The sequence below is a fragment of the Caretta caretta genome, chromosome 1 (assembly GCF_965140235.1).
Source record: "Caretta caretta isolate rCarCar2 chromosome 1, rCarCar1.hap1, whole genome shotgun sequence".
Classification (NCBI taxonomy): Eukaryota; Metazoa; Chordata; order Testudines; family Cheloniidae; genus Caretta; species Caretta caretta.
In genome coordinates, this window is record NC_134206.1 from 212,115,752 (window position 1) to 212,131,358 (window position 15,607).

A 15,607-nucleotide genomic window follows, 5' to 3' on the forward strand; every position below is an offset into this window, starting at 1 on the left:
TCATTAACCTACTGCTGATGTGGAACTAGACATTAACCAGTACACTAATTACATAAAAAAAAAAAAAACATTTAAAGAAGAGAGACTAGAAAGTCAAGCACTTGAAAAATATGAAATGTCAGAATTAAAGGAGGCCTGTGCAACAAGTTTGATTGACAGAAATAACAGCATTGATACACAATAGACTTGGCACCACATGGCATTTTGATTAAAGAAACTAAACAGTATAAAACCAGCATGGCACACATTAAATGGATTAAACTTGGTTAAATGATAGATCTGAAAAAAGAAAAGGAGTACTTGTGGCAGCTTAGAGACTAACCAATTTATCTGAAAGTAACTGCAAACAGGGAATCATCATCAAACCGGTAGACTTCTAGTGGGGTCCCACAAGGATCAGTTCTTGGCCCTATGCTATTTAATATTTTTATCAATGACTTTGTTTTCTTCTAAGTCATCACTGATAAAGTTTGCAAATGATGCATATACATTGGGGGAGTGGTAAATGACGAAGAGGACAAGTCACTGGTACAGAGCAATCTGGATCACTTGGTAAACTGGGCGCAATCAAACACTGAGTTTTCCTATGGCTAAATGTAAATATATACAGCTAGGAACACAGAATGTAGGCCCTACTTACACAATGGGGGACTCTGTCCTGGGAAACAGTGACTCTGGAAAAGATTTGGGGATCATGGTGGCTAATCAGTGGAACATGAGCTCCCAGTGCAGCACTGTGGCCAAAAGAGGCTAATGCCATCCTTGGATGCATAAACAGGGGAATCTCAAGTAGAAGTAGACAGATTATTTTACCCCTGTATTTGGCATTGATGTAACCACTGTTTGAATATTGTGTGCAGTTCTGGTGTCTACAATTCAAGGATGATAATAAATTTGGGAGGGTTCAAAGAAGAGCCACAAGAATGATTAAAGGACTAGAAAACCTGCCTTCTAGTGATAGATTCAAGAAGCTCAACCTAGTTAGTTTAACAAAGAGAAGGCTATGGAGTGACTTGGTTATAAGTACCTACATGGGGACCAAATATTTAATAATGAACTTCAATTTAGCAGAGAAAAGTATATAACATGAGCCAACAGCTGGAAGTTGAAACTAGACAAATTCAGACTGGAAATAAGAAGTAAATTTATAATAGGGTAATTAACCTCTGGAACAAGTTACCATGGGTCATGATGGATTCTCCATCACTTATAATTTTTAAATACAGATTGGATGTTTTTTTTGTAAAAGATCTGCTCTAGCAATTATTTTGAGGAACTTCTATGGCCTGTGTTATACAGGAGATCAGACTAGATGATTATAATGGTTCCTTCTGGCTTTAGGTTGTATTAATCTTAATTTGCCCCCCTTGTGCAAATGCATTATGATAAAGTCTTTAATTCCATTGTCACATATTTCCACAGGACAGCTACCTCATTCAAGGTAGAGGGTGAACAGTGATCATCATTCTGCTTTGTCCTCATTGTTTAATGTGTGGCCCTTTACTGCACACTATTAAAATCCTGCTCTTAAAACAGAATTATTAATTTCCTCATAGGCTTTTCCGTGACGCTTATCACGATAGTATCTAAGTGCTTCACACATTAATGAATATATTTTCACAACACTGCTCTCAGGTGAGGTATTATCCCCATTCTATGGAGCTGAGGCACAGAGGTAAAGGTCAAAAGTCTCCACTAATTAAGGGGCACCAAACAAACACCATGGGCCTGATTTCTACAGAATACTTAGCATTATGTATATTCAATGCATAGCTTCCACTGATCTCAGTTGCAGCTAGGAATGCTCAGTTCTTCTGCAAGTCAGACCCCAGGGTCTCACATTTGGCACTCAGAAAATGAGGAACACACAATTAGTCACCACCTGGGAAAGGTCTGGTGCAACTTGATGGAACTCTGTGGCGGGGCAAGGATAGAATCCAGTACTCTAGGGCAGTATTCAATTGCCTTAACCATAAGACCATCTTCTTTCTTCCAGCAGCTCCGTCTCATTCACTAGAGATCTTCCAACTTTCGCAAAAAACGAGACGGGGTCCTACAGACAAAAGGGAACTTCTCTACACTACGGTTGTCAGAATTAAGGTTGCCCGTGCATTTCTTAATATTCTAGTCTTGACTTTGCAACCCTAATGTTCTTTTAACATTATGTGTGTGTGCGTATGTATAAAAATTTCCTTGGTTTCTTAAAAAGCAAACTGAAAAAACCCACAAGAATTCCATTCTATGGCATACTGTTGACATCTATTTGGGTCATTAGATCGACTACACGGACCTCTGCTACTTGAACTAATGGAGTAACTGAGAGCAAGAGCAGGATGTCATCCCCTGTAAGGACTAGCACTAACGGGGGATGAGACATTCTGCCAGTGGGTTTCACAGGTATTTGCTGACAGCAGAGGAATGGTGAGACTCAGGAATTTTGGGTTCCATACCAGGAGAACTCTCCTGCTGACATAGCGCTGTCTACACAGGGGGCTAGGTTGGTATAACTGTGTCACTCAGGGGTGTGGATTTTTCACACCCCTGAGTGATCTAGTTATATCAGTGCAAGTCTGTAGTGTAGACCAGTCCTGAGGAACTATCCCAGATTCAGGTGTCAACAGAGGAGGTTTTGGAACAAACTGATAAACTAAACAGTAATAAGTCACCAGGACCAGATGGTATTCACCCAAGAGTTCTGAAGGAACTCACATATGAAACTGCACAACTACTAACTGTGGTATGTCATTTAAATCACCTTTTGTACTACTTGACTGGAGGAGAGTTAACGTGACACCAAATTTTAAAAAAGGCTGAAGAGGGGATCCTGGCAATTACAGGCCAGTAAGCCTAACTTCATTACTAGGCAAATTGGTTGAAACTATAGTAAAGAACAGAATTTTCAGACACATAGATGAACATGGTTTGTTGGAGAAGAATTAACATGGCTTTTGTAAAGGGAAATCATGCCGCACAAATCTATTAGAATTCTTTGAGAGGGTCAAAAAACATGTGGATAAAGGTGATCCAGTGGGTATAGTATACCTGGACTTTCAGAAAGCCTTTGACAAGGACTCTCACCAAAGGCTATTAAGCAAAGTAAGTAGTCATGGGATAAAAGGGAAGGTCCTCTCCTGGATCAGTAACTCGTTAAAAGACAGGAAACAAATGGTAGGAACAAATGATCAGTTTTCAGAATGGAGAGAGGTAAACAGCAGTACCCCCAGGGATCTGTACTATTCAACATATTCATAAATGATCTGGAAAAAGGGGTAGAGAGAGAGGTGGCAAAATATGAAGATGATACAAAATTACTCAAGATAGTTAAGTCCAAAGCAGACTGGAAAAGTTACAAAGGGATCTCACAAAACTGGGTGACTGGGCTACTTGAAATTGGCAGATGAAATTCAGTGTTGATAAATGCAAAGTAATGCACGTTGGAAAACAAAATTCCTACTATACATACAAAATAATGGGATCTAAATTAACTTATCACTCAAAAAAAGTGATCTTGGAGACATTCTGGATAATTCTCTGAAAACATCTGCTCAGTGTGCAGCGAAAGTCAAAAAAACAAACAGAATGTTAGGAACCATAAGGAAAGGGATAGATAAGACAGAAAATATAATAACGACACTATATAAATCCATGGTACACCCACACTTTGAAAACTGCATGCAGTTCTGGTTGCCCCATCTCAAATAAGATATACTGGAATTGCAAAAAGGACAGAGAAGGGCAACAAAAATGATTAGGGGTATAAAACATCTTCCATGACAAAAAATTAAAAAGACTAGGATTTCTCATCTTAGAAAAGAGATGACTAAGTGGGGATATGCTAGATGTCTATAAAATCATGAATGGTGTGGAGTAATTGAATAAGGAAGTGCTATTTACCTCTTCATATAACGTAAGAGCCAGGGGTCACTCAATGAAATTAATAGGCAACAGGTTTAAAAACAGACAAAAGGAAGCACTTCTTCACACAACACACAATCCATCAACACACCAATGTGGAACTCGTTGCCAGGGGATGTTGTGAAGACAAAAAACTGTAATGGGGTTCAAAAAAGAACTAAATAAATTCAGGGAGAATAGGTCTCTCAACGGTTATAAAAAAAGATGGTCAGGAATATAATCCAATGCTCTGGGTGTCCCTAAACCTCTGACTGCCAGAAGCTGGGACTGAACAACAGGGGATGGATCAATCAATAAATTGCCCTGTTCTGTTCATTCCTCTGAAACATCTGAAATTGGCTACTGTCGGAGAACAGGATACTGGGCTAGTTGGACATTGATCTGACTCAATATGGCCATTCTTATGTTCTTATGAGTGTCCGCACCAAATTAGGATTTAAATCGTTTCCATGATTCTGTGGGTTGCATTTGAGTAAACATCAGTTGAGAAACTAACTGGTTTTTAAACAAAGTTTATCATTTCCTTGTATTTTTAGCTGACAGCAAGTTCCAGGCCCCAGGATTTCCTGTCTCTCCAGCCTTTCTGATGCTCCCCAACTGTCCTCATCCCAACACTGGAAGAGAGGAGAACTGACAGAGAAAGTCCTTTGTCAAGCAGAGCTCCATTCCTGATGAACATGCATGGGTAGCCAGATGAGAAGTTCTGCGACAACCAGCCAAAGGAAGTTCATTTGGTTGTGACTCTAGACCCTCTGAACAAACAAGTAAAAGTCTTGGGGTGCGGACAGAATAAATGGAACTTGGGGCTCGAGGTGGCACAGAGAAGCGGGCAAGCATGAAGTCCTGTATGACTATTGTACCTGAGCCCGTGGCTCCTCTGCCCTGCCCTCTCCTTTTTCCTGGACCCTGGGCTCCCCTAACCACTCACAACTCTCCCTCCATCCCCCAAAGTCAATTTGCTCCTGTGCCCCCATTTCTCTGTGCTCCTCACTCAGTTTTTCCAGCACATCTTCTGTTTTCCAGTTGCCCATCTCCCGCAGCCCTAAGAAAGCTGTTGATCCAAGAGCAATGGAAGGTAGGGGAACTGGGGAACCAGTGAAATGGCAGTAGGAGGTACAGAGCCCAAGGCAGGCAGCAGTGGGAAGACTTTTTTGTCCCCCACTCTTTTCTCCCATCTTCAAAAAAAATCACAATCAGCAAAGCTATTCCATATAGCGAACTGGCTAATCATCCTGGTCTGCACAATCCAGACATCAGAACCAAACACCACATGCAAAGAGCTTTAATTTTATTTTAGAGGAAAAATGAGCCACATAGAAGAAGGGTTTGCCAAGGCAGAGACTTAAACTGGACCAGACAGCAGTAACTGCCTCCCAGCGCTGCCAGAGCTGTGCCATATCACATGCCAGGAAACTCAGAAGCTCCGAGAAACATTTCAGCCATCATCTGTGAACAGATCCACATCCCAGTGTAATGAAAGCCCATGAGTGAATATAAGATGTCCTTCCTAACAGAAATCATTACCGCTTCCTTCAGAAAAGTGAACCCCTCAATCTCCCTGAAAAACACAGTAATTTCTGTCTGATCAAAAAAGCCAACCCTGGGTGCAGAAATTCATCTACTATCCAGTTTCAAACCTCTCATTCCTAAACAAAGTTGAGATAACCAAGACACCCACATCCTGGATGTTTTGCTATGCAGACTAGGGAACAGCATGAGAAACCCCTAGAGGGTTGCAGTTATAGAATGAGCTCCTAGATAGCAGACTGATATAGTTTAATCCTCTTCAGAGGACCTAGCCAGACTCTCAGCAATGAAACATTTCTACCAGAATCCGTGTTTTTATGAAAACACCACCACACATGTACATCCACACCCCAAGCAAAGCTTCCTCCAACCAGGAAAGGGAAAGAGTAGAGACTTCATGGAGACTACTAGGAATCTCATCAGGCAGAGGTAATTTACATAATAAACGCTTTGATACTATAGCAATGAGCACTATAGAAACCCCACTAGAGCAAGGAACAGAACCCAGGAGTCCTCAATGAATGAGCCACTTGGAAAGTTCCAGCTTGAAAAGTTTGGCCATGTTTTCACAATATGTGATTTTTACAGAGGGAAAAGTTACATTTTTTCCTTCTCTTCCACAGCTCAAATAGAAGATAAGATTTTGCTCAAAATTTCAAAACAAACAAATAAATAAATAAATCTACCTTTGGGCTGAGAGTAAGCATGGAAGATGGCAGCAAAGAGACTGCAAAGGGGGCAGAGCTACTACCTGATCACCAGTGAACCTCACCTCCGTTTCCCTCTCCCCTTGCACAAGCACAAGTGCTCGAGGAAGAGCTGTTCGGGACATGGGGGAGGAGGCAGGTTCCACACCCATAGAAATCTGCCCATTGTAGGGTTCAGTCTGGTTACTGGTAGCTGGTTATGAACTCATTTTCCTTTGTTCCAAACATTGGCCCGTGAGGGAAAAGCCCAAACTTTGCACAGAGGTTTTTGTAGAGTCATTCTACCTGCTTTAGAGGCATTTTTCAGACTTACTAGCAAATGGGGCTATAATTAAAGTCCCAGTGTACCTTTAATTCTAGTGTTCACTGCCAAGTGCATCCTTTATAAATACATGTTCAGCAACTTAACTAGCAACCCAGAATGTATGATGCTTGAGTCACATAGAGTTGTGGTCGATGCCCAAAATAAATGGTGGAGCTGCAAGCAGCAAACTCCGCAAGACCTCCTGCAGGTTGATCATATTTTCAAAGTGAAAAACTAGGACACTGGTCAAAGGGCTGGCTTCACATCAAGTTTTTGTATCAATTTAACATATCAGTATATTTAAAGTGATACAAGCCCCAGCTTGGACATAGTTCTACAGCAAAAGGTGCTTGTACTGAAATAGCTGTGTAACAGAAATTGAGTTATATCAGTACAAAAACTATCCACAGAAGCCCAAAGGACAGGTTTTGTTAAGGGATTAAATAAGGTTAGTAAGGAATTGTGGAAAAGAGCCCTCTCCCCACCACAACCACGTCCCTCTCCCACTCCAAATGCAGAACTGGGACACTGCTGTAAAGGGCAGGGTGGGAGAAAATATTTAGCCTTATGACCTCTTCAGCTCTCCCAAACTCTCCCTACTTACCACTATTCACCCGTCAACCCAACCCACTCAGCTGAGAAACACACCAGGCCCCCTAAACAACATTCAATGTTCACCTTTTCAGAAACACTGCACTCTACCCTCCCCCAGACTGAAACCCTCTCCTCTTCCTACTTATCCTCTCCACAGCTCAGAACCAGTCCCCTCTCCCATCACTCCCTCATAAACATAAAAGACACACCCCTCCCAAGCTCAGAAAACGCATCTCTGGGCTCATAACTCTCCCCCCTGCCCTTATCTGTCACCTACCACCAGTCTCAGAAACACTCCAACCCCTAGCTCAGAAATCCCTCAACCTTTTGCTGGGGTGGAAGAGTAGGTGCAGAGCCATCAGGGAGCATGTGAACTGAAATTACCCCATAGAAGTCTATTCCTTGCTCACTGCCTCCTTCCTCTGCTGTCTGGGGTCTATGTACCGCAGAGGCAAGAGTCCCACCCCAGTGACAAGCAGGTGTACTACAGCTCCTAGTTGCAGCAAGTGGTACTACACCCTGCAGTACCGCCGACACACTACAGAGTGGTGACATTATTGGTGAGATTTAAACTAATTAGACTCTTGTTAACCAGCTGCTCCAGAAGCATTGCTGTCAAATGACAACTTTCAATCTCAACTTCCTGACACTGCAGCAATCCTTAAAATCAGACTGACCTGCATTTTTTAATTTGCCTGATTTGTTAAAAGAGAAAAGATGAAATCAACTCTTTCTGCAGCTGAAAGTATCTGCACACTGGGACTTCCCAGGGAGAAAGCACAAACCTCCTCTTCCCCAAGTAACCGCTTCCCCCACCCGCACAGTGAAATAGCCATGGTTGAGTCCCACTCCCCACCTGTACGTCTTGCCATCCTTGTGCTGGTCCTCATCATCCTCGTTTGACAGCACAAAGGGATCGCTCATCTCTGGCAGCCCCGACTCCTGCAGTCGCTTCTTCTTCCGGCCCCGGGGAGGTTTAGGGGCAACTCCCCCACCCCCACCTTCAGAGAGAGAGGTTATCACCTTCTTCGACAGGTCAGGCACCACCTGGAGGGCAGCCTGGGAGCCAGGGGGTAGCGCAGAGACAATCATTGGGGCTGAGATGGGGAAGGTTTGGGCAGAGGAGGCTGTGGTCACCAGGGAACCCGAGTGGGAGGTGATCACCAGGCCAGGACCTGCAGGGAAAGAAAGGGGAAAGAGATCAGATATCAGCCCCTCCAGATATCAGGGGCCGGGTCCATTCACGTTTCAGATCCCCCACCCCAATGAAGTGGGGCCTCAAAATCCATTTTTAACCCTGATCCACACGGAACAGTAGCAATCCTCCCTATTCCATCCCACTGTCTGATACTGGAAGTCAAATGCTCAGCAACACCTGGAGAGGAGAAACACCAGAAGTACACTGGGCACAATGAAGAGAGGTATGTCCAGAACCCCCCATGCCATCTACTATCCAAGACCTGAATCAACCTACAGCCCCAAAAGGAAAATATCCAGAACCCTACGCACTTCATTCCCTCCAGACGCTGAGATTACCATTCTATTCTTTCACAACCTCATGGTGCCCCCTACCTGCTGTCATGAGCCCGGCAGACTGCACTGGGACCACGGTGATGTTCTGGGTCACGGGGGCTTGGCTGTGTGGGGTCAGCTGCTCCGACTTGGTGTCTGAATCCATGGAGATGCCAGTGGGTAGGGCCACAGAGGTGGGTACCGTCAGCAGGGTAGGGTAGTGGGGGGGAGCAAGGCTGCAGCCCTTTTCTGGGGGCAATAGCTGCTCCTTCATCTTGTTAATGAACATGGTATTCTCGATCTACATGTGTGTGAAAGAGTTCTTTTAGAATACCCCAGAACTGACACCTCCCAGCAGTAGGCACTGTAGGAATCGGGTCAGGAGCACTCTGGTCCCAACAGGGAGCAGAACCAAACAGACCATGCTGGAAGACAGAGGCTCTTACCTGTCCCGAGACTGTGGGCGCTGCTGGCCAGAAGTACGGGGAGGAGTTGAAATGAGATTCTTCCATCCTAGCTGGGCAGAGGGGGGAAGACAAGGAAAGGGAAAGAGAAACACATGCACAAGGAAAACATTAAAAACCCAGAGAGACTGCCATAAGGAACTGGCTCAGCCTAATACAGTAACCCCTGTGGGATCTCCCTTTTTATACTAAGCAACGCAGCCCCTCTGCTGATCTTTCTGCCAAGACCCTCTCCACCAGCAAGGAAAAGAGGCTGCTGCTCACTACTCACCCAGGACTCGGGTCCTCTCAATTACCTCCTGACTGAAGCTTCAAACTTACAGTTCTCCCACCCTAAAGATGACTAATTTCCCCTGTGGGGAAGGGGTGGGTGGGTTTTGCTTCTGCAGCCATGACCCTCACAGTTGGAAACAAATTCTCACAATATTGCATATAATCCAACCCCCAAATATTGTGAATTCCAGATCCTGCCTAGACCCGCCCCCCCATCCTAACATAACGTCAGGCACTAACTGCCCCACATCCGCAGATAGCAGAAGAATGTTAGCATAGTGTTACATAGGGGGAAAGAGAGAGAGGGAAACAGACTAGCCCAAGATAACATAGTGAGACAACAGATGATCAAGAGATAAAATCCAGGACTCCCAATTTCCTGTTTCCTACTGCTCTAATCCACTGGACCCCACTCCCATGGGAAAGCCTAAAACAGAACCTCAGGATCCTGAGTCCAAGCAGACTCCGCTACCCTCCCTTGGGAAGAGAGCCCAGGAGTCCTGATTTCCACATTCCCCTCCTTCCAAAAGGGATGAAGGAGTGACTCACTATGCCACCCCCCTTTTAGTACCATCCTTCAGCCATGTTTTGGGCACACAATCATATACCACCAATACCACCCCTCAAGTCACTGCTGCCCAACCCCAGCTCTCAAGCCAACCTGAGGCTATGTCTACACTGCAGAGACTATAGCGTCCTAGCTACCTCAGCACAGCTATGCCAGCATAACCCCCGTAGTGTAAATGCAGATTACATTAACAGAAAGGGGTTTTCCATTGGTGTAGGAACACAACCTCCCCTAACAATGGTAGCTATGTCAACAGAAACATTCTTCCACTGCCAGAACTGCATCTTCACTGAGGGTTAGGTCAGCTTAGCTATGTCTGTCAGGGGTATGGATTTTTCACACCCTTGACCAATGTAGCTATACTGCCTTGGGAAACTATAGAAATGCTTTTGGTCTCTGGTCTGGTCTACACTTAAATCAGTGTAGACCAGGCCAGAGACCAAATGGCAGTCCTCTTCAGACTGGAGGAGCTTCACCTCTATGAGCACAGCAACTGGAAGAGACAAAATCCACTCCCTGAGATAATATGCTCAGCTGGCATTAAATGGCTATTTAAAAACTAAGGACATTCATATACAAAAACTGTAGCATGAAGGCTTAGACTATTCACTCAAATATACGTTGAAAGAGATAATTAAATTCCATTCAATAAAAACTACATTTGGGTAACATTAAGTTTGAAAAGTGAGGTGCTCATAGTTAGAAAGTGCCTAGGGTAAGGTTATTTGTGCTGCCTCAACTTGCTACATTTCTACATCAGTTATGAAATACAGTCTTTAATTACATGACCATATATTATTTTTCTTTAGGCCCCATCCCATTCAGTAGACAGGTTGCTGAGCAGTGTGCAATGAATAATGTAGAGATAAGACATTTTTAAAAAGTGTAATAAAACCAAAATGAAGATGAACACTGTACACACTACAATTCCTATATATCAGCCAAAAATCAAAGAATTTTAAATAAACCCAATTACTTGTAATTTTTTTAAATGAATTACTTCCTTTCTGTTTAGTGAACCCACCCTTGCCTCATTCACTACCTACTGTCCAACTAGTATACTTAAAGGCCAAATTTTGTTCTTAGCTACTCCAATATAAATTCACTGTTAATTAATAGACTTTGATTGACAATAGTGTAAATCCAAAGTAATTCAATCAATCATAACCTGGTCCAGAACATGAGGGAGCTACAGAAGCCATCTCATCTTCATTTCTTTAACACAACTCAGCGCATGCACTGGCTGAAGCAGGGGCCTGTGTACATTAGAGTCTAATTATATGACAGAACATAATCATAATGCAAGTACATGAGGGGGCAATTAATGCATTTTTGTGACTTCTGAGCACTTCCTATGGCATTTCTATAGTTTCCCAAGGCATTTTAAAAAACCCCACAAGATATAAGTACCTTCACTATTTGCCCAGATAGAATCTTAAAACCAAAATGAAATTGGGTTCGTACAACACAATATTGAGGTTTTTCTGCACTATGCAAACAAAGCTGACGGTGGTGCCAGATTTCCAGCATTTCACCTGTAATGTTTTAGGTGTAGAAGACAAGGGCTCATAACATTAAGTAAAATCCTGATTTTTCCACACACACACACAAACATAACATAGTCTTCTTCCATTTAGAAAATTGGAAGATAGTTAAAAGAAATTCAGTTTTCAAACTCAAATTGAAACCAGTGTTGATGGAAACAATCAGTAACTTCCTACCCCCAACTAGTCCATTATTAGAGTCATTATATAGTCACAATTTTATTTATAAAGGCAAAAGTATATTTTCCACTGTAGTGGTTCTCAAAAATGGCTAACTCCCCAAAACCCTTCACATATGGGAGAGATCAGGTTCGGAAAAATTCAGTTTAAAAGATGAAAGCTTGACAAAGTTGTCACAACAGATGATTTCATGCAATTTCAGCGGCATGCCAAACCTTCAAAGTGAGGACATTTAAAGATAAAGTTCCTCCAACAGACTTCTCTCCTCCTACCCATAGCTAGCCACCCACTGTAGACTAATAACCCTTTTGGAAATATGAATCCCTATTCAACATCCCACCCCCTTAACACAGCTTACACTTACTTTACCAGAGCATGTAACCTTTCCAATTGCTCTATCACTATCACATACGGGATGGAGCTTCAACCCTGTACCACAGCATGTTCCCACTGAAGTGCCTTCATCATCTCAGCTTCCACAAACAGGCCACAGATGGGACCTTCTTCCCATTCACCAGTCTAGTATCAGACAGATGTCAACGTACCCTCCTGATATAAACCAGAAACAATACCTTCCATGTACAGGCCAAATTTACATGCACCGAACAAACAATTAAACAAGAGAATTCAATTACTGCTTATCATGCGGGACAAGGTATCACCACTATGGTTCTCACTGATTCACATATTTCAAAGGCCGGGCTTACATTTCACGGAGTTGCCGCATTGAATCACTGGCATATACATGAAAAGTGTAGCAAGGACTTAGAGTGAAGAAGTGGTGTGTAAAAGGGGGTATAATTAAGGCTAAAGATGCAAGAATAGAGAAAGTAGGCTTTAAATGCAATTTTCCTTACTTTCACACAGTTAATTTATTTATTGTGATGTTCCATTTTCAACTTTATAATAATAATAATAAAAAAAAAACTCTGAGGATGACACTTGAGACTGGTAACCATTATATCTGTACAAGATCTGATTTCATTGTGGGGAAGTTTTAGGCCCAAGTGATGCTGGAAACAATTCATGCTGAAGAACACACATTGAACACAGGGTATTTGATGAGATGCAAAAGCATCCTCACAGAGCTCTGAGAAAGAAGAATTAAGGAACTCTGTGTAACAATTTGAAAAGCCATATTTGGTTCCATGCCATCAATAACCTAACTATAGTGGAGAAAAAAGACCTGGATTCCCCTTCCCCAACCAGCCCTACTAGTACACTAGAGGTCCCTCCCCCATACCTTGAAGTTAGACAGGACCTGATGCCCTAGAGATGAAGCAGCCTATAGCTTATTCCCCAACCCTTTGAACAAGTCAGTCCCTGGACAGGAACTAATTCCCAGAAGAAGAAAGGCCCAAGATCCCAGAGCTGGGCGCCAGGGCCACCCTACAGAACTGGGGCAGGGAGGGGACAGCAAGTACTGAGTCATGCCCGCAGCTGCCCGGATTTTCCTGGAAGTTTCTTACCACTCTCCCTCCTCTTGCATTTCTCCTCCTTCCAGGGCTGTTTCTGCGAACAAACTACCAGCGTTACTAGACGCGCTGGCGAAACCAGGGCTCGGGGGCCTGCATGGCGGGGCTGGGGGGAGCAGAGAGACGCGCCCCGCAGCCAGCGCGGGGGCCCGGCCACAGGGAAACGGGGACCCCCCCGCGCGCACACATCCCACAGGGAGCCGGGGGCAGCCCCGCCCACGCGGGGAGTGTCCGCCCCAGGGGGAGCCCCCAGCCCGCTCCCCGCACACACGGAAGGCACCGAGCCCGAGGGAGGGGCCAACCCTGTCCGGAATCTCAATCCCCGCGCGTCGGAGCCCAGAGACTGACGGCACTCTGCACCGACACCCAATCAAGCCTCCCCGCTTCCGCTTCCGGGTCATTCTACCCCGGAAGTACCATTGCCCCGGGTCTCTCTTTGTCTCGCCCACCACTGATTACCGGACACCACCCCCCAGCTGCGACCCCGACCCCAGCTCCAGCGGCGGCATCAACCTCCTCACCGGAAAGGGGTGCGGATAATCACTTCCGGTTCAGGAGGCGGGGCGTGTTTGGGCACGTCCGGGGGGGTCTGGGAAGGACGGAACTGACGTCATAAACAGGCACGGTTGCAGTGCAGGCGGAAATGAATGAATGGATTTACAAACCGGAAGTGCTAATCGTGGGCAGCGCCCGCACCGCACGGGACCGGCAGTAGCGGCAACCGCGGAAGGGCGGGAATCACCTATTGCAAATCAGAACGAACCGCAACCTTTGGGGAGGGGCTGAGATTTTCCTGCCGGAAGTAGTGAACGAGGTCGGCGAAGGGGGGACTCCAGGCCGGAAGTAAGGGCTGAAGTAATGTTTTTTGACAGTGGACGATGCTCCCCTTTCAGAAGCGGAAATAAGTTGAGGTCCTAGGCCGTTGCGTCATTTCCGCTCTGGGCGGCTGGCTCTGCGGCGGATTCCGGAGGCTCATGAATAATGGGGTGTTGGTTGATTGGCTGCGTGTCCCGCTGCCCTGCCCCAGGGCGTGGTCCCGCTACCTCCCGGCCCGCAAGAGCGGCCCCATGCGGAGCCCGGCGGGGCGGGGAGCAGCGTGGGCTGGCCTGGGCTGTGTGTCCCGCCGGAGGGAAGGGCCCTGGGGGAGGCTGCGAGCCAAGTAGCTGGTGCAGACGTGCCCCCAGTCAGGGCCCTGCAGCTTCTGTAGGGCCAGCGGGGACTCCTCCAGTGGCTTGGCTGAGGGTCTGGCACTTCTGGCGTGAAAACCCCACCCCCACCACACGCTCCCCCGAGGTGGGCCCAGGCGCTGTGTACAGGCCAGAGGGCTGGACTGAGGGATGGGGACTGTCCTCACTCCCCTCGCCTCTTCGCTGCCTGCACAGGTCCTCTTCTTTTGGTTGTCTGGGCACGCAGGGACTTTGGGGCCGGGGGGCTTTCTGTGCTGCACAGGCAAGACTCTGTATGGAGCCAGTGTGGGGGCTATGGCAGATATTGCAATCCCAGGCCAAATCCCTGCAGACTACTGTGACCTTGCACTCCATAATGTTTTATGGAAATATGCTTATGGGTGTAAATATGATATAACTGGAATATGCTTTATGCAAAAGGTCTTTTGTAAGGTATCATTACAAAGCTTAAAATCTGAGTGTGTTCAATCTATTTGTATGCATGTATCATTCTTGTATCTGAAGCTAGAAATATAAAGTATAACTCTGAGGTCCTATTGTAATTATGCAAAGTGTGGGCCATTGATGATCGTTTAGAATCTTGATGGCTCCCACTGACTAGAACAATTGGTTGTAAATGGCTCTGTTTACCTGCAAGCCTTCCTGTGAGCCAGCCCAGGAAGAATGGTGGACTCCATCTTAAACCTGATGCTTTCCTATTTAGAAGGAGGGGTGGGAATCCAGAGAGACAAAAGATTCCCACCTTGTGCCAAAGCTATAAAAGTGGGTGGAAGAGAACAAAGAGGATCCTAGTCCTGAAAAAGCCCCTGCTTTTCATCTAAGATGCCTGCTGGAACTAACAAGGACTGTACCGGGGAAAGGATTGGGCCCAGACTAGGAAGGAGTCTAGTCTATGAAAGAAGCTCATTGGAACATCTCTAAGGGTGAGATTTACCTGTAAACAGTCTCTTAATGTATTAGGCTTTGACTGGCGCGTTTTGTTTTATTTTGCTTGGTAACTTACTTTGTTCTGTCTGTTATTACTTGAAATCACTTAAATCCTACTTTTTGTATTTAATAAAATCACTTTTGTTTATTAATTAACCCAGAGTAAGTGATAAGTACTTAGGGGAGCAAACAGCTGTGCATACCTCTCTATCAGTGTTATAGAGGACGGAGAGTTTGAGTTTACCCTGTATAAGCTTTATACAGAGTAAAACTGCTTTATTTGGGGTTTGGATCCCATTGGGAACTGAGTGCTGGAGAGAAGTGACCTGCTGAGCAGTTTTTGGTTAAAGTCTGCAGCTTTGGGAGTGTGGATCAGACCTGGGTTTGTGTTGCAGCAGGCTAGTGACTCTGGCTCAACAAGGCAGGGCTC

The 15,607-nt window shown here is 45.1% G+C and overlaps 1 protein-coding gene across 6 annotated transcripts in view; it reads right to left on the reverse strand.

Moving 5' to 3' along the window:
• Window positions 1–13,570, reverse strand: part of ZNF384 (zinc finger protein 384) — a 34,852-nt gene extending 21,282 nt beyond the window's left edge. The window contains exons 1-6 of one of the 6 annotated variants that reach the window (XM_048820609.2): window positions 13,523–13,570; window positions 13,058–13,100; window positions 11,953–12,137; window positions 9,006–9,076; window positions 8,620–8,860; window positions 7,904–8,222 (exon numbers count right to left, since the gene is read on the reverse strand). In XM_048820609.2, the coding sequence (XP_048676566.1) occupies window positions 7,904–8,222; window positions 8,620–8,860; window positions 9,006–9,071 (626 nt within the window). In that variant the 5' untranslated portion in view covers window positions 9,072–9,076; window positions 11,953–12,137; window positions 13,058–13,100; window positions 13,523–13,570. Of the gene's footprint in view, window positions 1–7,903; window positions 8,223–8,619; window positions 8,861–9,005; window positions 9,077–11,952; window positions 12,138–13,057; window positions 13,470–13,522 lie in introns of those variants that run through there. The other 5 variants (XM_048820605.2, XM_048820601.2, XM_048820596.2 and 2 more) reach the window with 5 other exon arrangements.
• Window positions 13,571–15,607: the final 2,037 nt, after the last annotated feature.